Raw genomic sequence first — 24,251 nt, forward strand, 5'->3', positions numbered from 1 at the left:
TATAAGTAAAATGTAATTAATGTTGTCCGTCCTATCTATTATAAAACACTCCGTGTCATCCATTAATCTTCTGTTGGCCTTCGAATGCACATTAACACACTGTCCATTATGTAGTATTTCATCAGAGTTAAAGCATTGGTCTGATTTTATAAGGTTTCTAGATTGTGATCAAGAGCATTTCAAATGTTTGCTGATACATCTTTTGTGCATAAAACTGAAAACAGTGTTTCTATGTGACACTACATTGACAGTAGTCTATACAGTTCACCCAAAAAGAATACAGATGAACACAGAGAAAAATATTTGGATTTCAGGAAAGCAAACCGTTCTTAGGCACTTTTGACTTCTATTGTAATTTTTCCTACACAGTAATATGGTAATCAGTGATGGCCAAAAAATTGTTTGGTTACAAGCATTCTTCCAAATGAATTTCTCTGTATTCACCAGAACAAAGACCTGATACAGATCAAGGGTGAGTAAATGATGACAAAATATTTTTCTTTGGGTGAACTTTAGATTAGATTAAACTTTATTGTCATTACACATATACAAGTACAGTGTAACGGAATATAGTTTAGGTCTAACCAGAAGTGCAATTAGCAAGTGCAGGATATACAGTTAGAATAAATACAGAATACAATATTGAGAAAATATTATACAGTTATGAAAATATGTTACAGTAGGTATGTTCTATGAAAATATGACAGTAGGTATGTACTATGAAAATATGACCGTAGGTATGTACTATGAACAATATATACAGATGACTATATACTATGAACATGTACAGGTGGATATGAGCAGATAATAATTTAGACTAAACAAAGTGCAAGTGATATAAGTGTGCATAGATTATTGACATTAGCTGTTAAAGTTGCAATGCAATAGGTGAGTTAATGCAGTTGTTCAAGTAACAGTGCAGTGGATGAGTAGATGCAGTTAATAGAGTTACAGTGCAGTAGATAAGTTAGTGCAGTTATGAAAGTGATCCATTAGTGCAAATGAGCATATTTCAGATGTGCAAGTGAGTAGTATAGAGTGCAAATGATGCTGTGCGTGTGTGAACAGTCCAGTAGAGCAGATAACATGAAGTACTGGTGTGTACAGTTCAGTCATGCATGCAGCCCTGTAGTGCAATGTAAACGATGTTATAGTAGCTTGGAGTTCAAGGTAAGAGAGGTAGTGGAATCAGTGGGGGGCAGAGTTCAATAATGAAACAGCTCTGGGAAAAAAAGCTGTTTCTTAGTCTGCTGGTTCTTGTTCTTCTTCAGTGTCCTCAGAAAGAAGAGACGCTGGTGAGCCTTCTTGACCAGGCATGAGGTGTTGGTGGTCCAGGACAGGTCCTCGGAAATATGAGTCCCCAGGAACTTAAAACTGTCCCCTTACATGATAGGTCGCCCCAAAATAAATTCTGTAATTATTTACTCCCCCTTTTGTTTCATTTTAAGCCTGTATGACTTTATTTTTTTCCTTAAAACAAATTAAATAAAGATATTTAGAAATATTTTGTTAACTGGACACCATTCACTTGCACTGGTTTTGTGTCTAGAAGAAGTGAATGGGGTCCAGAGTTGTTCAGTTAACTTTCTTCAAAATATCTTCTTTCTGTTCTGCGGAAGGAAGAAAGCCATTTAGGTTTGAAGAGGGTAAGTAAATTAATTTGATAAGAATTTTTGGGTGAACTATCACTATCACTATCACTATTATAAGCAGCAGATCAAATAAACAAACAAGCTATTTACTGTGCACATTTGATTTCATTTTTTAATGTTTAAAATTGTGTATGTAAAAACGGTTTAATAATTGTATAAATACCATGCAGTATGCAAAACAATCGACATTTTTTGTTCACTTGGCATTTTCAATGACTAGACGATTAATTCAAAAGTAAACCTATACATATTTATTATACGAATATTACTATTTAAAAAATATATACAATTATAAATGATATAACTCAAAATAAGTTATATTATGCTTTCTGCATGTTTTTCCGTTAAATTGTGCATTGAGGGCAAACGTGTGACGGGCGAACTGGTTTTAATATACTGTGCTGCCACCTTAAGGTCATATTCGATATTGCGCATCTTGTGTGTGTACATACAGTACGCGAGATATCCATTACTTAAACGAATACGGCGTGTTGTCTAAACGAAAGGCAGGAGTCCAAATAAAATATTGACTTTTTTATGTTTCTCGAGATGTCTTCTAAGCAGCGAAGTAAATGAAGAAATGTAGACGCACTAACGGAGACCACAAGAGACAGGACACAGGCTAAGCGCTTCCCGTATCAATAACACCAACAATCTCTTTATTATTTAACAGGACGACAAATACAGCTGTCATCTCCCGACGTGACGTATTGTACGGTAAATTGTTATCATGTTCTTTAAAAATAAATATCAAATCAATTGAAATCCGTACATTAAAAAGCGCGTGTAGCACACAGCGGGCTAGCGTTATACAGGTGATGTGGGTGATCAGCTGATCAGTATTTGATACTGTAGTTCATGAATGACTCTTTAATACATTTTGTTATAAAACCTGGTTGTATTACCACTTGTATTGGCTTTGAATGAACACTCTTATGTTTTTTTGGGATCTTGTGTTGGCTTTTATTTGTGGGATGTTGTGTGGCGCTGACACCATTACTGAAATAGGACCCACAACACTAGATATAAAGAACTGTTACAGTTTTAATGGTAAAAAGGCAGCCGATTGTTCATAATGCCATTTGTAATGGAAATAATTGTATGTACTATTCCTCTTTATGTTGTCTGTGATTTTTAGAGGTAAGAAGATGGTAAAATGGATGTTCCTGCAGTAAATACAAGCTTTACACATTTACAACCACAGTCATGGGCCGGACAGAACCACATGACCCCAGCCGTGTCTCCAGCCAGCTGGCAACCTAACGCAACCTGTCCTCCTCCATATCACTACCCATATATGAACCCAAAACATCAGAGCAGCACAGAAGGGAGCTTGGCTCCGATGACCCACGAACCTGTGACCTGCTCAGGGGCTCGGCCTCAGTCGCTGTACTGGGACACGTCACAGCAAAGCTACCAGGGTAAGAATAGATTATTTTATTGTCATGTGTGTACAGAATAATGTAATTTAACCATCTTTTGGAGGACATTCAGAACATTTTAATCCCTTTATTTTTAATCTCCTGTCACAGGTGTATGTAAGTCTGTTCCTGAGATTTCAAACATGAAGACTCAAGAGATGCTGCTGGGAAGCTGCTCATTACCAGTAAGATCATTGCAGTTATCACAAACTCCCACTTACTGTACATTACTGTATAAGAGCTTACATATATATATTTAATATAAACATATCATTATTTTTTACGTACATTATTCATTTGGATTTACATTGGGAACTACTTTAACTAAGACTTTTTGTCTCTTTGTTAGACGAGTCCAACATCAAATTCTAAGTCAGAGTCACGATACGGTCTGGATCCTCAGTTTCTACCCAGTGTGGTAAGCATGTATCTGCATTTTATATAAACACAATATGTCTTATATATTATATAAGTCTGATAGTTCAGGCGTCTTTCCTCTTTTCTGTAAGACTGTGTTGCTTTGTTTCAATGTCAGTTTCCATTTTAAACACACAGGTGCATGTGATCAAAGATGACAGGGTCCAGTGGGAAGGGAAAGTGTTTGTTTCGAAGTCCAAATCCTCCGTTCCCCCTCTCTCCTCAACACGATGCACCCTGGAGGACAGAGGTGCTGTCACTGCTGCCAAATTTAGCCACATCATTTTTGACTTTATTCCCAAGTTCGTATGAAATATTAAACTGCTGTACCTGGTTTTGTTGTACTGAGAAATTATATTGACTTTAACTGACTGGCAGGCAATGATCGATACAGACACACAAAGGTAATGAAATATTGACAAGCTGCTCCTGTCTGCCAGAAACAGCTGTCATGATAAACAGAGAGGTTGTTATTCAGTCTCATAAATGCTGCAACACTTAAAAGTAGGTATGTTACTGTATAGAAAAATGGGACCAACACGAAATATGCTTTAAACTTTCATTACACATCTCTGTTCCATTTTATTTTATACATTATATATATATATATATATATATATATATATATAAATAATAAAATAATTAATAATCATTTATTTTTTAAATGTAAATACTGTATACTTTTTTATTAATTTTATAGAATTAAATATGAGCCCAATGTACACAGTGATTGTAAATGTGATGTGAGCTTTTTTGTTTACTTTTTATTAGATTTGTATGTATATAGTACCTTTGGAGCTGGTTAGTGCATCTAGTCCATATATTATTTTTATTTAATTAGGATTACAGTTCCCTTCCTTGAACCGCCACCTTACCGTGGTGGAGGGGTTTGAGTACCCGAGTGACCCTAGGAGCTATGTTGTCGGGGGCTATATGCCCCTGGTAGAGTCTCCCAAGGCAAACAGGTCTTAGGCGACGGGTCAGACTAAGAGTGGTTCGAAAATCCCTTATGATGTTAAAAATACCAAGGACCGTGACGTCGCCCGGTATGGCGCAACCGGGGCACCACCCTGGAGCCAGGCCCAGGGTCGGTGCTCGTATGCGAGCGCCTGGTGGCCGGGCCTTTCCCCACGGGGTCCGGCCGGGCTCAGCCTGAAGGAGCGACGTGGGGCCGCCTTCCCGTGGGCTCACCACGTGCGGGAGGGACCATAGGGGGTCGGTGCAGAGTGGATCGGGCGGCAGTCGGAGGAGAGTGCCTCGACAGCCCGATCCCTGGATACGGAAGCTAGCTCTAGGGACGTGGAACGTCACCTCGCTGGCGGGGAAGGAGCCTGAGATGGTGCGTGAAGTTGAGAGGTTCCGACTAGAGATAGTCGGGATCACCTCTACGCATGGCTTGGGCTCTGGAACCACACTCCTCGAGAGAGGATGGACACTTCACCACTCTGGAGTTGCCCATGGTGAGAGGCGGCGGGCTGGTGTGGGTTTGCTTATAGCCCCCCAGCTCTCCCGCCATGTGTTGGAGTTTACCCCGGTGAACGAGAGGGTCGTCTCCCTGCGCCTACGGGTCGGGGTTAGGTCTCTCACTGTTGTTTGTGCCTACGGGCCGAACGGCAGTGCAGAGTACCCGACCTTCTTGGAGTCCCTGGGAGGGGTGCTGGAAAGTGCTCCGACTGGGGACTCCGTCGTCCTACTGGGGGACTTCAACGCCCATGTGGGCAACGACAGTGACACCTGGAGGGGCGTGATTGGGAGGAACGGCCCCCCTGATCTGAACCCGAGCGGTGTTCAGTTATTGGACTTCTGTGCTAGTCTCCACTTGAGGAGAGTTCCTTCCTCAAGTGGAGGAGTTTAAGTATCTCGGGGTCTTGTTCACGAGTGAGGGAAGGATGGAACGGGAGATTGACAGACGGATCGGTGCAGCTTCTGCAGTAATGCGGTCGATGTACCGGTCCGTCGTGGTGAAGAAAGAGCTGAGCCGCAAGGCGAAGCTCTCAATTTACCGGTCAATCTACGTTCCTACTCTCACCTATGGTCATGAGCTTTGGGTCATGACCGAAAGGACAAGATCCCGGATACAGGCGGCTGAAATGAGCTTCCTCCGCAGGGTGGCTGGGCGATCCCTTAGAGATAGGGTGAGAAGCTCGGTCACCCGGGAGGAGCTCGGAGTAGAGCCGCTGCTCCTCCACATCGAGAGGGGTCAGCTGAGGTGGCTTGGGCATCTGTTACGGATGCCTACTGGACGCCTTCCCCGGAAGGTGTTCAGGGCCCGTCCGACCGGGAGGAGACCCCGGGGAAGACCTAGGACATGCTGGTGGGACTATGTCTCCCGGCTGGCCTGGGAACGCCTCGGTGTCCCCCCGGAAGAGCTAGAGGAAGTGTCTAGGGTGAGGGATGTCTGGGCATCTCTGCTTAGACCGCTGCCCCCGCGACCCGGCCCCGGATAAGCGGTAGAAAATGGATGGATGGATGGATAGGATTACAGTTACTAAGAAAAAATGATAATATGTTAATATTATAACTTTACTGTATATTAATATCATATATAACTCTTGAAATCTAAACATTTAATAGAAACAATTAAATAATAATCAGCACATTTTTGGTAAAATATAAATTTTATACTATATGTTTGATATACGTTTGATTTGATATCATACTATATACCCAATAAATTGTTGTTTACTTTGCGCTGCAGGTAATGCCACACCACATTTCATCCGCTGCACGACCTACTGCTTCCCTGTAGATGTTAAGTCAGCGCAGAAGAGCCACCTACCTCTCGGTGCAACTGTGCTCCCGCTGGCCGTGCCTGAGAGAGGAGAGGTATTAAGAGAGAAGATGGTTTGACTGACCTTGTTGAATCAGCCAAATGTTTCAAAATGTTTGAAACGTGACATGTGGATGTTTTCTGCAGCGCTCAGTACCAGTGTGTGAAGCAGGGGATTGTGTTAAGGGCTGCGGGCACTGCGGGGCCTTCATGAGCCCTGCTATGGGCTGGCAGGACTGTGGGCAAAGATTCTACTGTCCCTTCTGTGACACACTCTCTGAAGGTCAGCTGGACTTTCTTCTTGTACATGTAGATTATCCAGACTGTTATTTTGTAGATCAAATATATACAAAATCAGTTCAGTTTTGCTACTAAACAAATCTGAATCTTTTTTTTTCTTTCTGTATTAGCAAAGTCACTCTGACTCAACCTTAAACCTTGTTTGGCCTGAAGTGTTTTTGAAACATACTAACTTATCTGTCTCCCAGTGCCGTGGCAGTCCTATCAGCCCACCAATCAGGGCCGCCGTGTAGACAACGAAAGAAAACCTGAGCTCAGTCTCGGTTCGTATGAAATTCTGGAGAAACAGATGGTAAGGATTGACACGACATTGGTTTAAATTTCATTTATGCTCCATTACAATCGGTTACTGCACTTATGACATTGTTTTGTAACAATTTTTTCACTCAAGTACGAGTTAGAATTGTTATTGCATAGCTCTTGTTTTTGGGAAACTATTGTTTTATGTCTTAATTTGCAGTAATTTCTCCATCTTTTAACCAGTCCAATGCTGCTGTGTTGATGCTGGCAATAGATGTTTCTGCCAGCGCGATGAGGACGGGTCATCTAGACCTCATATGCCAGCAGATTTGTTCCCAATTACAGATTTTGCAAGGGTAAGGGACAGTTCTTGACCACCTATTTAGACATGTATATCTAATTAGGTTAATCGCGATTTAATAATATATGTTTGTGAACTGTGCAATATACATTTTGTGGATGTACATATATTAATTTGGCAGTATGTTTTTGTGTTTATAAGTACACAGACATATATTTTGTAAACACAACCGTGAATTCTGGGTGTAATTAAGCGCGATTAATCGCCCTAATAAATATATTCTAAATATATTGAATTCTAGACCAACATTGTATAAACCAGTTCATTCACGATGGATAAAATTAAGTAAATTTCATATTTCTCACGACAAATGAGCTGCAAATTGCTTTTCTTGAACTTGAACATTGATTTAGGACTGAAGGAGCCGACCAATCAGATCTTCGAGTTGGTGTGATGACCTATGACAGTCGGATCCACCTGTATAACCTGAGTCCAGCTCTGTCCCGGCCCCACATGATGATCATCACTGACTGTGAGGAGATGGAACTTCCTTTTTCAGAAGGTCTTCTGGTGCCACTGAAAGACTGCAGACACAAAGTTGAAAGGTTTAGATTTTTTTTGCTAGTGGTTTACCCTTATGAAAAAGATATTAATGTTATGTCAAACGTTCAACAATAATTATTTTTCTTTGGCAGAGTTCTACAGGAAATAGCACTTTTTAAGCCTAAATCAGATGAAAGATGCGCCTCACAAGATCTTCCTGTTTCTGCTGCAGTGAAGATTTTTCAGGTAAGATAGTCCTAAACCATTCACAAAAGCAATTGAAATAAAATTATTTTGCAGTTCATGTTGTTTACAAATCTCTTACTATGTTATATTTCAATAGGCCTCAGAGTCTCCAGGAAAGTTACTGATCTTTCATTCCTCGCCTTTGACTGAATGCACAGAGGACAAAAACTCCTCTGTATTTTTCAGTTCTAGTAAATTAAAGGTGAGCCAAATAATATGGAACTAAACTTGTTCCATTGTTAAATGTTTTAACGATACGCCTTAACACATTTCTATGCTTAAAACAATGAAGTAATAAACTACTTTTGATGTATCGGGTATCATAATCTTTTTATTTTATTAAAAAACAGGACAAATTCATTCATTAAGAAAATGGACTTTCGGTCGGGTATCTCTCAAATTCCTCTGCTACCTTTTGTTTCTATGCAAGTCCATCTTTCAAGGACCAGACTCTTCCACCTCATTGGCTAAAGAGTGTGTCAATCAAGGCTGCTGCATCCACACCTTCGTGTTCTCTGACCAAGAAGTGGGTGGAGCTTGGCCAGGGCACATCCCCTTTCTGACAGGGGGTGGCCTAATCTGCTATAATAGTCTGCAGGTAATAAATGTTGGGTATACTTGCTTGCCATCAAATGCACCCTCATGGCTTGTTATATCAGAACAAGCTCATCTCAAACCTTGGAAGCCCATCAAAACGAACTACTACACAGATTTAAACTTTAAAAACAAACCCATGGTGTCAAGAATTAGCCTGGAATGTTATAATGGGTAGTGATAGCCCTTTGAAAGCGCTCCGTTGTTAATACAGAAGAGGTTGTTAGAGGCGAGTAGGGCCTTTTTATTATCTGCAAGAGTTAGAAAGGTCTCCTTCCTGACTTAGTGCCACCTTAGTTCCATTTTACTGTGTCAGCCCAAGAGGACAACAATTACTGCTTTTCATGAACTGTGTCTGCTAAATGAGGAGAAACCAAGTAGCATTTGTATTTTGTGTGTAGAATCATATACTGTATGAAAAATCAATGTGCAATAGTTTAAGAATTGTAATTTAATTTCATTATTTCATACATTTAAGATGGAGATGGAAATGGAGCAGGAACGCTTCCAAGCTGATCTGAGCAGATGTGTGAACATGCAGATGGCCTTCAAAGCTCAGCTAAAGGTCTTTGTCAGTAAAGGTAATCAAAAGAACATCTTCAAGACGTTCAAACACAATGTTTACATATATGGGTCATTTATAAAACAATGTTATCTGCCTTGAATTCAGTCGTTTGTGTAGTTTGAATACATAGTTACAGTGATTCAACATGAATAACTGTGATTGTATGAATGGCAGATGTTATTTGTAAATTGCTGGTGGGTACATTAACAGCTCTGTCACTATGTCTCTGCAGAGATGCGCATATCTGGTTGCTATGGCGCCTTCATCGCCGGTCCTGACACCAGCCGTGTTGCCATGGCAGCGCTTGATTGGCGCACAGCTATGGCATTTGAGTTCACGCACAACAAATCTCTAGATGAAGCCAGGGGTGTCGCCATACAGGTTGGATGGATGTCATTTGATCGGATGCATGGATACAGTATATAATCAAATCATTGTAATATATGATTCTCAAATTTCAATCATATTTATGGGTTATTCTTTTTATTTTAGTGTAATAGAGATACAAAATATTTGATGAAAGAACAACTTTGTGTGTTTTTGTTCTGATTGATGAATCTCTGTTGTTGTAGTTTGCTCTGTCCTACAGTACGTCCTCCGGCGAGAGCAGGAAGCGGATACACACTGTTACTCTGCCTAGTTCCCATCAGCTGCTCGACACCTTTAGAAGCAGCCAGGCTGAGAGTCTCCTCACATTCTACTGCAAGAAAAGTATGCAAAAGACTGTTCGCTCTGTAACATGCCCATTCTGACACAGTTTGGATCTACAATGTTCTTAAAAGGATAGTTCACCCAAAACTCAAAATTCTGTCATAATTGACTCACCCTCTTGTCATTTCAACGCTCTTTCACAGAACACAAAAGAAGATATTTTGAAGAATGTTGTAAACCGAACAATGGTTGACTTGCAATGTTTTTTTGTCCATGCAATAGAGGGTATGGATGTGTCACCACTTTACCATGTGAGGGGCAAAACATTCTGCAAAATGACTGCTTACAATATCAGGAAATGCAATTCCACATAACATTTTCAGTCGGATCGCCGTCGAGTCCAGCTGCTTATAATTTCAGCAAATAATTGCGTGTTTTAGTCTCGGTCTCTTTGTTTCTCCTATTCTCCTCTGCCATTTTGTTGCGTATTTTATCACTCATATGTCCTGGTGCTCAAGGGGGGGCGTGTCCCGGCGTATTCACATTGGAAAGTTACGGCAATGCATACCCTCTATAGAAGTGAATGATTACCACCATTGATGGTGGAATTTTCATTTTAGAGTGGACTATTTCAACAAGTCAACATAAAATCGTATCTGACCTTGTTTTTACTTCTAGGGCACATTACTTATTGTGAATTGCTAATTCATTTATGGTATTTCAAGAAATGTTTGTCTTTACAAGCACAATTCTGGATCAATACAATAGCCAAATTCCTATTTATGCACTGATTTAGCAAACTCACATTCATGTCTTGTTCCATTCTGGTATGTATCATCTACAATCCAATCAATTTCCAAAAAGATTTAGTCTTGTCCCACATGTTTGTTTTGTATTGACGATCCTGTCCTGTCACATTTAAGCAAACAAATGTGTTGCTAATGGCAGTTCTCATTGACTGATCAATCACCAATATGTCATGTTATCTATCTATTTTAGCTTATCAAATTTTGCATGTCAGTGTATTCTTTAGCCCTGGAGAGTCCACTGCAGTCCTTGCGAGAGGAGTTACAAACAGAAGTTACTGAGATGTTAGCTTGCTTTAGGAGACACAACTGCACTACAGCTGTGTCCCCAGGACAGGTCAGTTAAATTATACATTATCTTTTTCTTAGAGGAACAGTTCACCCAAAAATAATGTTTTCATTTACTCACCCTCAAATCTGTTTGCATTTCTTTGTTCTGATGAACACTGTGAAAGATGTTTGGGAAAATGCCTTAAACAGTTCTTGACCACTATTGACTACCATAGCAGGAAGAATGTTGAAAAGTAAACAGCTCTGGGGCACTTTTGACTACCATTGTCATTTTGCCTACTATGGTAGTCAGTTGTGGCCAAGAACTGTTGGGTAACCGGCACTCTTCCAAAAATCTTTCTCTGTGTCCATCAGAACAAATACATTTATACAGATTTGGGGCTGAGTAAAGGAAGACAGAATTTAATTTTTTGGGTGAACTGTCCATTTAAGTTTTTCTGTTTTCTTTTTAATGAAGGTCTAATTTAAACCATTTCCAACGAATCTTGAAGACTTCCCCCTATTAGTAAATAAAATGTGTGGGGGAAAATCATCCGATTCTGTCAAGGCCTTATGATCAGTTACTAATTTATAAAAGCAAGCTATTTTCAGTCCGCTTGATTTTAATTGCCTTAGAATTGTGAACTTTTTTATGCTTGCTTGAAAATTCAAAGTCTTTAGGAAATGACTGACAGTCGAATGTCCTAGAACTCCAATTGGATAAATTGTACTTGAATGAGTTTCAGCTAATGTTTCCATTAGCTATATTAGAAATGCTTGATGGCTATTCGAGCGCAGTTAACATTACCGACACAGCCGTTCTTTGTGAATCCTATTTCATTTGGATAATGGAGTGAGTGCGTTTTAAATGTGGATCCAAGTAATTGAGTTCTGTGTGAATATTGCTTTATCGTAATTCTCTCTCTCTCTTTCCCTCTCGAAGCTGGTGTTGCCTCAGTTTCTTAAAGCCCTTCCTGTCTACATTAACAGTCTGCGCAAGAGTGAGGTGCTGCTGCCAGGGCTGCGTAGCTCTGTACAGCAGCGTCTACAACTGCGTTGCCTCATTGTCTCCATGGACACGATGAGCACCGCTTCTCAGTTCTACCCACATATTCTGCCTTTGGTGAGAGACAGACATCTAGAACATTCTGTTCATCCATATTAGTCACTAAAACGAGACATTTTTTGTCCGAAATATTTTGTCTTGTTGGCGTTTTTATTGAAGTACATCAAGAGTCAGAAAAATAGGAGCATTCTTATTTTTGGAGCTTAGTTTAAATAGTCTAGTGATAAAGCTTTGCATTGTAAAAGTTTGCATGTGATCTATTATATGTCCTTTTTAATTTCAAAGCAAACTTAATCCAACTTAATGTCTTCACCCTTTACAGCCTGTCTCCGGTGGGAATACCAATATGCCATGCGTAGAAGAAACGGTGCGCTGCACAGCGTCCAGCCTAGATCAAGGGGGTCTCTATCTGATCTACTGCCCGCTGGCACTGCTTCTTTGGGTGGGCAGCCGTGTGCCCCCTCAAACCCTCTTGCAGCTTTTCAACACCAACTCCTTCTCCAGCCTCACATCTGGCAAGGTGAGACAGAGACACGCAGAGCTCGGCTGCGTTTTTCAAACTCAATTTTAAATTTCAAACCCCATTTCCCACCACACGATCTTCATTTTCTTTTGATGCTCATCCACAGGGTGCGCTTGGATTATATTTCTCTGATCTCACTTATGTTTTGTGTTTATGTAGATTAGGCTGCCTGTTCTCGAGAACTTCCTCTCCATCAGCACAAGAGATCTCATATGCTCTTTGCAATCCCAGGCAGCTGTTACTCTGCAGGTGAATGTATCACATGACTCACTTCCAGAATGTTTAAGTGAAGAGCTGACAGGTTGTGTAAATAGAATTGACAGAGTTTAGGCTTGCATTTAACCATATTTGTTTAAAACGTGTGCATGTTTAAACACTGTGTTGTGTAACATTTCTTTTGCTTTTTATACAGCTCAAAATGGTGAAGGAGGGTGACAACTGTGAAGAGTCTCTCCAGCACCTCCTTGTGGAGGACAAGAGTCCTAACGGTGGAGCATCATATGCTGATTTTCTTTTTCACCTTCATGTTAATTCACTGCGACTTATTGTATAATGGTTTCTTGACATACACACCTGGCTGTCAGATTTGACATTTGTGTGAAGTTCTTCATATTGTATTATTTCCCTTGTTGTCTACCTGTCGAGGAATAACATCAATGAGAAACGGCAAGATGTCAGTCTCAAATAAACTCTGCAAGAACTTCTCATAGAACATTTGCTTCTTGAATACTTGAAGACTGTATTAGTTACAAATACAATGTGACCAGTTTAGTTTAAGATCTGTACTCATTGCAGATAAAAGGAAAGAAACACAGAACAGTAAAATTAGTCCTTTAATATTTAAGGGATCCAGATGCCTGCAAATACCATTTGTACTTCCAGGAAAGACTCTTTTATCAATGATTTCTTGTTTCCAGTGCGTGTGTGGCTTTGAATGTGGATTCATATTAATGTTTGGTTGATGACTTTTGTAATTCAAATTAATCTACGAATTGACGATTACAGGCAGTCGTGAGTTAACGTGTGTTAATGTTTTTAAATTTTGATCTCAATATTTAATGTATTTTTAAAGAGTTCCATCAGCGTGTGAATACATTTTCCAACTCTGTTATTTATTTAACATTTATTTTGTATCGTAAAGATATTTGACTACAAATTATGGAAATACCACAAATAAAATTACAATTAATCAGCAGTCATGACTCACTCCTCTGTTTTCCACAGTATATGCTCATGTGCATTTGTTCAACTCCTCCATATACAGAGGGCCAAACGCTAATGAGGATCATTTCTAATGAGTCATACCAAAACTAATTTGCGTAATTGGGGTTAATGATTTTGACATTGGGCTGAGAATATAATATCAGAGTTGGCGTCTACATTTGTTATCTAATGTCCAGATGACCTCAATGAGCAGTATGCTATAATAAAAGGTCATCACATTATAATCATTAGCTGAGAATGTTTTGATTTCATGGATTTGAGCACTAAAAAACACTGAATCCAAGGATTGCCAAAGATGATTGTTTATTATTGCACATGCATTGCATTGGAAAATTAACCATGGTTATATTATAGTAAATGTAAAGTAATCATTTTTTGTGGCAGTTTGTTACTATTGGTATTGTTGCATTTAAGTACAAATGACCACCTAAATATGTTTTTATTGTTAAAAAATAAATACTTAGGGAAGCATCCAGCACAATATCCTAAGCCATTCGTGCACGTGAATGTTTTATGAACGACGTGATATACAATCTTTGTGACAGATATGCTTTGCCTACAAGCCTATTAGTTTTTTATTTATATTTACTCTGTTGGTGTTTTATTTGTACATGTATATGGCTTCAGGCGAAACTATCACCACTACGTAATAGCTTATCGCAATACAAATAGCCCCCTCACAGTTTGCCCCTATTTGGAGTTACAATAACACTAACCAGCCCACGCGCGCCAGTACCGCACGCTATCGATGGGTGTCGCCCGCGAGTCGTCTGTCAGGCGCTCTCGCAGTCTATTTTGAAGGCAGGCAATTGGAGCACAGCGCGGGGGTGAGGACGCCCGCCGTCAGAGTACCCGCTACCCTACACACCATCAACCTGTCATTTCAAGGCATATCGGGCTTTTTTTCGAGCGCAAGATCGAGGCGAATATCCCGGACGTTTGCCGCAGTTCGCTAGCTCGCCGAAAACAAGCACGGTTTTTAAATTCCTAAAGCGTGTCGGAGTCCGAGACGGGAAGACATGGCCACGACTACATGTACGCGCTTCACGGACGAATGTCAGCTGTACGAGGAGCTGGGCAAGTGAGTACTGTTCTGTGACATTATAAATGCTTAATTTGTGAGTAAACTTGAGGTGTGGTGTTGGTTGCACAGGCGGTGTTGCCCCGATAAACTGCTGTTACAGAAGGAGGAGATAGAGACACGCACACCCTAGTTAGCCACCATTAAAAGCCCCTATTATGATATGAAAGCAAACCCCACGTTTCCCTGGATGCAACGTCGCCCATCGGAGCGATGTTTATTTATTTATTTATTTATTTCCAAGTGCACCGTTAATGTGCATTGTGTGCAAACGTTGACGCATGTCATGTGTCTGATATTGTCCTGTTTTGTGCATATGCACATATATATCCTGCCTTTTCAGACGCTTCATTGAAGGTGTAACTTAGCCACGCTACGAACTCTTCACATGTACTTACTTAGAAATGGGCGTTTCTTTGCAGAAATATTGCGATAAAACTGAGTTGATAAATTGCTTGGTTTCCTGGGATTGTTGACTTTGTTTCTGATTATTGAAAGATAAAAAGCATGTAATACGGTCGATTACTTAACAGAGAGGAAATCGGTCGCTTGAGCTCTGGGATTTAATATGGAGTGTATGTAAATTTTCTCTGGGAATCAGATGTAACAGGAACAGTAGTTGGAAAGCGAGGATTGGGAAATGAAGAGCAAGGAATTGTGTGACAAGACAAGAAGTTTATATAGTGATGCTTTTGGGCGTCTGAAGGGACAACACGGCAGGAGGGTTTCGTGAAAGGGCTGATGAACCCCGAGGCCTGAAGTTCAGAGCACAACTTGTTACTTTCTGGAAACATCACTTGGAAGCAACTGAAGATGCTACTTATGTTTGTTACAAAAAATCCTTCTAGAAATATGCAGATGTTGTTGCATGTGATGTCAAAGCTGTTTGGGTCTCTGCCTTTTACCCAGTGCTCCCATCATCCTGGTCATGCAGGGAGATGTGGATATAAAGGAGCTGGAATCTTGTCACCAACACATATGCAGTCTTTATAAATCACCTTAATGGACACTAAGGGCTTTAAACAGTCTGACAAAAGCAGGCTTCATTGATGAGTACTTTAATTATTGGTACTGGTTCATGAATATTACTCTGGGCCGATGCAGTATGTCTTCTGTGCTCACTCACTGTAATGTTCTTATAGTCTTAAAGGTAAAGTGTGCAATTATTGAGGATCTAATTATTGTCCCACTGTAATGGCACCAAATGCTTAAATGTTAAAGGGCCAATGTGCAATTTTTTTCGAACCTCTATTGACAGAAATGCAATATAATATACGTAATTCTGAGGTGTATAAAGACCTTACATAATGAAGCGTTAGGTTTTTATTACCTTGGGATGAGCTATTAGAGCGTGGGTCCCCTTGCATGGAATTTGCCATGTTGTTTCTACTCTAACCCTAAACAGACAAACTGCTCTAAAGAGCGCATTTTGTAAATACATTGTCTCCTCAGGCAAAGAAGCGAAAACGCAACAATATCATGTGCTTCGAAAGCCCCTCCCTTTCGACGGCTCTAACAGGGGTGGAGTGAGCAGTTGGATGCAATTTGCAACCTCACCACTAGAGGCCGCTAAAATCTCCACATTGCTCCTTTAAATGCTCTTGTATTGTTCTTTGGATAAAAGCTGCTGCTAAATGAATAAATGAAAATAAAAAGATCACCATTTCCCAACTCTTCAGCCCTCGTCGGCATCCATTTTTAAACACACAGGAACTCCAGCTCAATCTATTTAACAATATGTTAACATGCTGGTCTGCTCTAAAAAGTTGAATCTTCTTAAAATGGTTTTAAATAAAATTATGCTAATTTGACTTTCTGAACCACCTACGTAAAATATGGGGGCATGGGTGAGGGCTTATTCCAACCCGTGGGTCCTGCTTTCATGAAATGATCTTGCCCACCCCGCCTCCGCGACCGTTAAATAGTAGGGCTGGGAATCACAGGGTACCTCACAATAGGATACGGATCAAGATTAATGGTTCACTATGCGATAATATCATGATGTGATGATACTACGATAATTAATATATTGTTTGGCTATTCTATAACGGTACATCAAAAAAAACTATGAAAACAAAATGCTCATGAAAAGGTTAAGTGCAACATTTGTCTCCTTATTCAAGTCCACAACACTTTTTCAGTAAGTAAATTAATATATTACCAACATGAGTAACATTTCAAGTAAATTGAACATTTTATGCTTAAATTAAAAGCTTATCTTTGTAAACTGACACATTTAAAACATTGACACGTTTAAAAATGTTTATACTGTCACATTTCTAAAATTAACAGCCACTTCTTTAAACCTGGGAACATCTTGGTGTTAACCAGCTTAAATAAAAGAAATCTAAAAAAACATTTGAGTGCAGCAACTTGCATTAAATCTAAGCACATTAACGTTCATTTACAAATATGCATGGAGCAAATTTTATTTAACACGCAATCCTTAAACTCTTTCTCAGACTAGTTTGTTCACGTTTCCCTCGTTTGGGTGTTAATGGCCACCCAGTGGAGCCATGATATAATAACGCTTGGAAATATATTTATAGAGCGTCTTGTTTTATTAATGAATTAAATGATTGATATTTGGCGCAGCGCATCGATTCTTGTATTGCACAGAGAAGGGCGACGATATATTGTCGCACCCCTATTAAATAGACATACTAGGCATTGTAATGTAAAAGAAAGCAGGCTTTATCTTAGCCATTAGATTACATCGCCCTGTAAACTGACAGCCACATGCGCTAAAGAACCATGGAAACCAACATGGTCATATTAATGACAAAGATAGGATAATGATAAACATTTTCAACGTTTACAAATCAGCGTTTGTTTTTCATCTGTATAGAAGAACTCTACTGCCCTACAAAGGCAAAGTGCAGTAAATACACTTTTGGTCAAAATTAAGATAAGGTTTGAAATGGGCTTTGTGACATCTGTTCTGTATATCGACCAGTCTCCTGGTTCAATTTTTTCTTGTTCAGAGAAATAAGAGTGTCAAAATTGCAGTAACTGGCTGCAATGACTGGCTGGTGTGAAAACCTTGAAGGCATTTTTCTCGGTTTCAGTGTTTGTGTAGTTATTGATGACGGAAGCCTTTAACAAGACAAATCCACTGCATCATATTTTATTAACATAATACACAAACCCAGTCGAGAATTGTATTAATAGAGGCCCCCATAATTGGCTCTTGGTTTAGTAACTGCAGCCTCCACAGTCGAACAACCACTCTAGCAGAAGAGTCTGACAGGATGACCTAGGGATGTTTAAGAGGAATACAAAACTGCTGTGTTTGAAGACCACTTGAAACCACTTGAGGTTTTTTCTTTTAATTTTGTTAAAAAAAATATTTTAGTCAATGCTTGTTTGTTTTAGGCCTTCTAAAGTAGGTGCTAGTGATATCACACTGGCAGTTTAGTTTGGGGCTCAGTGCACATAAAAACTGGTCATGCCTTTTAGCCCATGATGACATTATAAACGGTGTTTGCCAGCATGACACAGTTAAGCGCCCTGTTAAAAGTTCAAATTAATTTTTAGAAGATAAATACACACCAGAAATATTGATGACTCACAGTGCACTCACTAATTGTGTCCAATAAAATGCGCTGTAGAACGAAAATGTCCCGCCCCCATCACCATAGGGAAAGCACCAGCACTGAAGAAAAAAAAATTCATTCCTACTCACCCTCATGTCATTTCAAACCTGTATGTGATCTAGGGCTGTCAACTTTAGTCGTTTAGTCGACTAATCGGTCGATGCCGTCTTGGTCGACTGACATTCTCATTGGTCGACCAGTTGCCTATTTTTTTTAGCCTATGTTTCATCCCCAACTTTAAATACTTTAATTTCGGCTATTTAAAAAAAATCACTTAATTTTCAAAGAATTGTATTATTATTATAGTTGTATGTATTATTGATGTCTTTTCGTTGTTGTTTTATAAATGTTCTATGACGATTGTTTAATAAATGTTCAATCAAAATGCAAAACATCGCGTCTTTTTTTTTTTTTTTTTTTTTTAGTCGACTGATCGCTGCGCAGGACAGGACTTTGGTCGACTAAGCATTTCTTTGGTTGACTACAGCCCTAATGTGATCTACAGAACAAGAACGTTGGCCCACATTGACTTCCATTCCATGGACACAAAACCACTAAAACATTTCTCAAAATATCTTCTTTTGTTTACCACAGAAGAAAGTCATATATAAGTTTTGTTTTACATGAGGGTGAATGCATGCTTACAGAATACAATTTTTTGTGGTAAACTCTTTCTTCAATGGGGACTTTTATCTGTGGGTCCCATCATAGGCGTTTGGTTCCTTTTTATTCCCTAAGGAAACAAACAGCTATTATCTGAAGCACTTAACTGGATGTTTTGACTTAACTTTAGAATCTTCACTGTCAATGTAAAGACTCATTGTGCAGTCAGGAAACTTTACAAACACGTGTTTGTCTTTTTACCAGGGGAGCGTTTTCAGTGGTGAGACGGTGTGTGAAATTGAGCACGGGTCAAGAATACGCAGCCAAAATAATCAACACCAAAAAGCTTTCCGCGAGAGGTGAGTTTGTTTCTCCGTCCTTTTTGTACTTTTGTGATGTATAATGGACGCTACAGCAAAGATGACAACATTGAATATTGTACTGACCAAAAATTATTTTGGTTTCAGATAATAACATATTGTATTTTGATTCCATACGTTGTGTTGCTGATTCAAGATTGCTTTCATGAGGTTTATGTGGTTCTGTTAAAAAATAAAATTAAAATTTTTATCAGATAATTATTTTAACAGATTGAACATAAAAAATCAGAACATTTCAAACAGCTTTTCTCAAATATGTTTATGGCTAGCTATTTATAAATCAGTCCGCATCCATGGTAACTGTCATTGCCAAAGGCAAATCCAAAAAGCATAGCTAATTCACAGAGACTACCACTACAACGACAGAAAAGATCTTCCTATTTTACAGCGTCCTGCTGTTGAAGGGTGTAAATCTTTTTACGCCCGTCTGTCCACCCTCCTGAAACCTGAAGCTATCAGTTGCTTTGCCAACATGTCACTCTCATGTCCCTCATTGGCTGTGTGGTCATTGTGGTGAGAATGTGTAATGTGGAGTATAAGCATTTGACATGTATTTGATTCCACACGCTCTGAAAACCATTTTAAAATAGGCTCTGCTTGCGGACATGGATGCATTGCTCACAGTGTGTGCGTTCGTTTCAGTGTATTTTTGATATGTGCTCAGAGGAAATTAAATTAAGGTTGGGAATGTAGATTAAGATTTTTGGTTGTAATTGGATGATGGTTTGGCTAAAAACATTTTGATGGTTAATGTCTACATTCTATTTCATGCCGAGCGAGAGAGAGCACGGTTAAATGCCTAAAGCACAAGACTCTCATCTGACCCAGAGAGGTCATGACCACGGCAAACAAACAAACAAAATAAATTTAAAATGAAGTTTATAAAGGATAAAGAAAGGTAAATTTAAGCAACATTAATTAAGTTGCAGGGATATTTATGTAGTTGGATATTAAGTTGGATTTTGAGAGCATTGCAACAGAAAATGCTGATGCTGAATATACAAAAAACGATTTGGTGAGTTGATTCATTTTGTTTCTTTTTTAGAACCAGTCCGCTTGCAGTGAATCGATTTAGAACTATGATTCAATAATGCATTGTCGCTTTAATGTGTCTTTTATTATACAGTATTTAAGCTGTTCTAGTCCTTATATTACAATTTTTTGAAAACTACTTGTGCAATAATGGCTGGTTGTGTGAAATGCTGAGACTTGAAAATACATAAATATTGAATTTCCATAAAAGGTTGCCCAGCCTTGGCTCATTGTTAACAGCATGGTGCTCATACCAACCAAAATGAAACATTATATTCTTATTACTTTTTGTGTCATTGATTTCCTGCCATTTTACTTGCTAGCTAGTTTTTTAACTTTAAGTTCTTAGAACAAAAATGGTACTGTGGTAACCACATTAGCTACTGTAGAATAGAGCTTCATAGCTGAATTAATGATGGCTGGTGCTCTAGTGTTGCGACAGCTCCAGGAGTATGTTTATAACTCCGAAAATGCCCAGCAGCTGAGTTTAAGGTCAACACGCATCATGTCAGTGACAAAGGGGCGGGATTCCAAACCCAGCCAATAGCCAATCACAAAGCCCTATCTCTGTGATAGGGGCTAAGACGGGTAAGCGTCAAGCCATTAAATCTTAAAATATGGCCAGGCTGAGAATAGCGACAATAAAATATTCAACTTATGAAAAAACTGACAACACAAACAGATTGGCTCTTCTATAAGTAATCTCATTGCGTCATTGTGTTCGGAATAGGAGAAATGTTGGTTCAAATAAGTGATTTTTTTTGGTTTGTCACGAGCTCAGCGTCTTAGTTGGTTACTTAACCAACTAATACTGTAGTTTTGGAATATAGCCTCATAAATCATAGAGCTGGGACGAATGGCATCCTTTCATTTGCAAAAGAATGTTCTGCAGTCACAAACAGCTGTGGTCCGGCTCACCAGTCCAGCGCTGGAGTTGTTGGTATTTGATAGATGGTGACAAATTATTGTGGTATTAGTGTAGTAGAGTTACAACAGGCTTTCTGACCACAAACATGAAACTGGATCAAAAAACATGATTCAGATGTGAAGGGGAAATGGAAAAGTCGGCCAAAAACGTTCCGCTCAGACAGGTGTTGTTGTTACATCATTGATATCGCGAGTCGATATGTTGATTGTCACTTTTTATCTTGTAAAAATGTACACTGGACAGTTATCCTGGACAGAATGCTATGGCACAACCCTACGTCCAACTTGTTTTTTTTGACAAGTTGACCACGCAACTCATTAGAAGGCAGCACGTTTAACATAGTTAAGAAGTCAGAATGCACGAAACACGTTAAACACCCCTTTAACATAGGGATGCATAGGGATTCAGTAACTGCAATACAACAAGGGGTGTGTATTAAAGTAACTAGTGTTAAAATAAGGTGTTTCAGGTGTATTGTATTGCATGTGTTCACAGAATCAGTGGGCCAGATGTATAGCCAAACTTCCTCTGCTGATATCGATTCCTTTTGTGTTCAGCTGTCACAGTTCATTCATATCATTATTAAAAGCAGATTTTTAATTGCATGACTTAAGCAATTCTGAAATGGCTTGAGGCGTTTTGTGCTGCTTTCATGAAACATTAAACCCTCATACTCCTGATGAAAACAAGTATGAATCATAAGTAATACACACATGCTTTGTATTGATCTGATCCAAATGTCTGCACACACACACTGGCAGGATTGAAGGGGATTTTGTCAAGCATGGAGAAGATAATTCTAATATCGTAACTACGATGTGTTTTTGGTCTGGTTTTGGGTCCTCTTCGGTTATCAGTGATGCGCAAGTAAGAGGTTGAATTGACAAAGAACTCCAGGTTTGTATAGCCAAACCTGTATTACTTATTCTGTGGAACACAAAATATGAGATTGGAGATAGAGTGACAATTTGTTGAGATCAAGGGATGTTGATTCTGGCTGAACTATTCCTCTTTCTATCCACCATCATTTCTGAGCCGTGCTGACCCTTAAATCAAGACGGAATATGATCCGTGACGTCGATTTAGCGCAAGAGTAGAAGTTTTGCTTGTTCCTTGTGTGTTTTTTTGCCAAATTCTCCACACTTGACACAATGCTGGCGTAATTAAAATAAGCAATAGTTTATATGTATGTGATATGTCATGCAAATAAGTTGTCAGAGCTATGATTGATGTGTTCTCTGAAAATGTTCACACACCTGCTCTTTTTCACTCGATTTCAGTGTTTATTGAAGTACTTGAATACGAATGTCACTTTAAATCACTGTATGTTTATTTCATTGCTGTATGCATTTGATCCTCAGATCATCAGAAGTTGGAACGAGAAGCTCGAATCTGTCGTCTGCTGAAACACCCCAACATCGGTGAGTTTTTATGATAGTAACATGCAAGCGAGGAGTGTATTGTTAAGGTATAGACTCAACCCGTTATGTTTGAAATGATTTCCCGACATTTATTATATTGTTCCTGTGGACACAAATCCCTGTTTCTCTTTTTTGTTGTAGTTCGACTGCATGACAGTATATCAGAGGAGGGCTTTCACTACCTGCTGTTTGATTTGTAAGTGTAAATGTACTTCCTACCAGAACTGTGCTTAGATTCCCGTTTTCAAAGTAGCCTCGACGCGAGGAACAGCGCGGCTTTAAGCAGTGATTTGGGACATATGTCCCAATGGAGCTTTTTATCAGAATATCGGTTTTCTGTCCTTTTCACACATTGAAGTTCGATGTGCTGTTTAGAAAACAAGTTCAGATACAAGCTGGAACGTTCTGTTGTCCAATCAGCATCCAAGGCTGAATGATCAATTTTATAAGTTTGTTCCGCCCAAAAACATTTCAAAATGGTAAAGCCATCTTTGAAAATCGTAAAAGCCTTCCCTTCAGTTTTACATCCCTTCTGAATTTTCACGTCAAGTTCTCATCTCCATGGCAACTGAGCTCCAGGAAGAGCCGTGCACTGTAGAACAGGAATCCTGTTTGAATTAGCAAATAGCCAAGCTGAACTTCCTACATTTCAGGGTGACCGGAGGTGAGCTGTTCGAAGACATTGTTGCCAGAGAATACTACAGCGAGGCAGATGCCAGGTAACAACCAATGCTTTTTGTTACGTTTCCCCCTTCTGTTTCTCTTTTGTGCTTTTCTCTTTATTTCCTGCCCTATCTTTTCCTTTCTCATTTGCCTTAGCTTGTTGCGCCCGTCACATGTTGCACATACACGTTCAGTGTTGGAGTGTTTTGCATTCGGAGATGCTTGTCAGAACAGCATCTTTCACGGTGCAACACGCGTCTTGCTCATTATCAGACACACGCTAGGTTGAAATGCCACCTTTTAGCCCAAAGGACACCTGACAGAACTGTAAATAAGCAGTGGCTTGAGGAAATAAAGTGTATTCTGTTGTGTGTACTGGATGAAGTGCCCTACAAGAGTATGTGTTATGTCTTTTGTCTGTCTGTTTCTAGATCTTGTTTCCTTCTCTGATCTGTCTCTGTTCTTTCATCACACTCAGCACTCTCACATACGCCAACACCTGCGCACAGAAGGTAGATGCTACATTACTGAGGATGAAATGACACAACACAACAACAGTACATTGCATAGTTTGATTCCCTGTTTGTGTGATTGTTACCAGGGTTTAGAGTATGCAGTTGAGGGTGTTAGTCCTGAGTATTATCACATCCGCGGTCCAACCCATATTTGCAATACCTCGCGGTGACTTCCCTGTGTACATACTGTTTCAAGATTCTTTTGTGGGTTTTTTGACCCCAGGCTTGTGCTCTGGGTATTGTTAGTCTGGAGAGGTGTGGCATGTGCTTAAAGGTTCTGGCCTGATAACTAAACGGGTGTAAGTTCACACCTTGAATCAGGAAAGATTCGGTTACTTCATGAGAAACTCAATATTTAAGCCACTTAATCATAAAATCATGCCGGCATTGCTCCTCAAGATTCCTCTTCCTCTACATTCAGAACATCTGAACGTTTAGTCAAA

General features: G+C 39.5%; 2 protein-coding genes across 14 annotated transcripts in view; both read left to right on the plus strand.

Moving 5' to 3' along the window:
• Positions 1 to 2,069: 2,069 nt before the first annotated feature.
• On the plus strand, positions 2,070 to 13,559 carry LOC306904405 (protein transport protein Sec24C). Its single transcript, XM_079474280.1, has 21 exons — positions 2,070 to 2,369; positions 2,791 to 3,073; positions 3,185 to 3,258; positions 3,423 to 3,491; positions 3,629 to 3,740; positions 6,189 to 6,316; positions 6,408 to 6,543; positions 6,749 to 6,852; positions 7,044 to 7,156; positions 7,515 to 7,706; positions 7,797 to 7,890; positions 7,988 to 8,092; positions 8,321 to 8,488; positions 8,963 to 9,065; positions 9,282 to 9,430; positions 9,622 to 9,760; positions 10,722 to 10,843; positions 11,720 to 11,899; positions 12,165 to 12,362; positions 12,525 to 12,614; positions 12,778 to 13,559. The coding sequence occupies exons 2-21, from the start codon at positions 2,809 to 2,811 to the stop codon at positions 12,916 to 12,918; spliced, it is 2,682 nt and encodes an 893-aa protein (XP_079330406.1). The 5' UTR covers positions 2,070 to 2,369; positions 2,791 to 2,808; the 3' UTR covers positions 12,919 to 13,559.
• An 817-nt stretch (positions 13,560 to 14,376) lies between these two features.
• The window catches only part of camk2b1 (calcium/calmodulin-dependent protein kinase (CaM kinase) II beta 1), a 44,887-nt gene continuing 35,012 nt past the window's right edge, over positions 14,377 to 24,251 (plus strand). For 9 of the 13 annotated variants that reach the window (XM_079477752.1, XM_079477755.1, XM_079477749.1 and 6 more), the window contains exons 1-5: positions 14,401 to 14,670; positions 19,134 to 19,228; positions 22,571 to 22,630; positions 22,772 to 22,826; positions 23,284 to 23,349. In XM_079477752.1, coding sequence (XP_079333878.1) covers positions 14,609 to 14,670; positions 19,134 to 19,228; positions 22,571 to 22,630; positions 22,772 to 22,826; positions 23,284 to 23,349 — 338 coding nt within the window. In that variant the 5' untranslated portion in view covers positions 14,401 to 14,608. Of the gene's footprint in view, positions 14,671 to 19,133; positions 19,229 to 22,570; positions 22,631 to 22,771; positions 22,827 to 23,283; positions 23,350 to 24,251 lie in introns of all 13 variants that reach the window. The other 4 variants (XM_079477756.1, XM_079477759.1, XM_079477753.1 and 1 more) reach the window with 2 other exon arrangements.

The sequence above is a fragment of the Barbatula barbatula genome (assembly GCF_947034865.1).
Source record: "Barbatula barbatula genome assembly, chromosome: 2".
Taxonomy (NCBI): domain Eukaryota; kingdom Metazoa; phylum Chordata; class Actinopteri; order Cypriniformes; family Nemacheilidae; genus Barbatula; species Barbatula barbatula.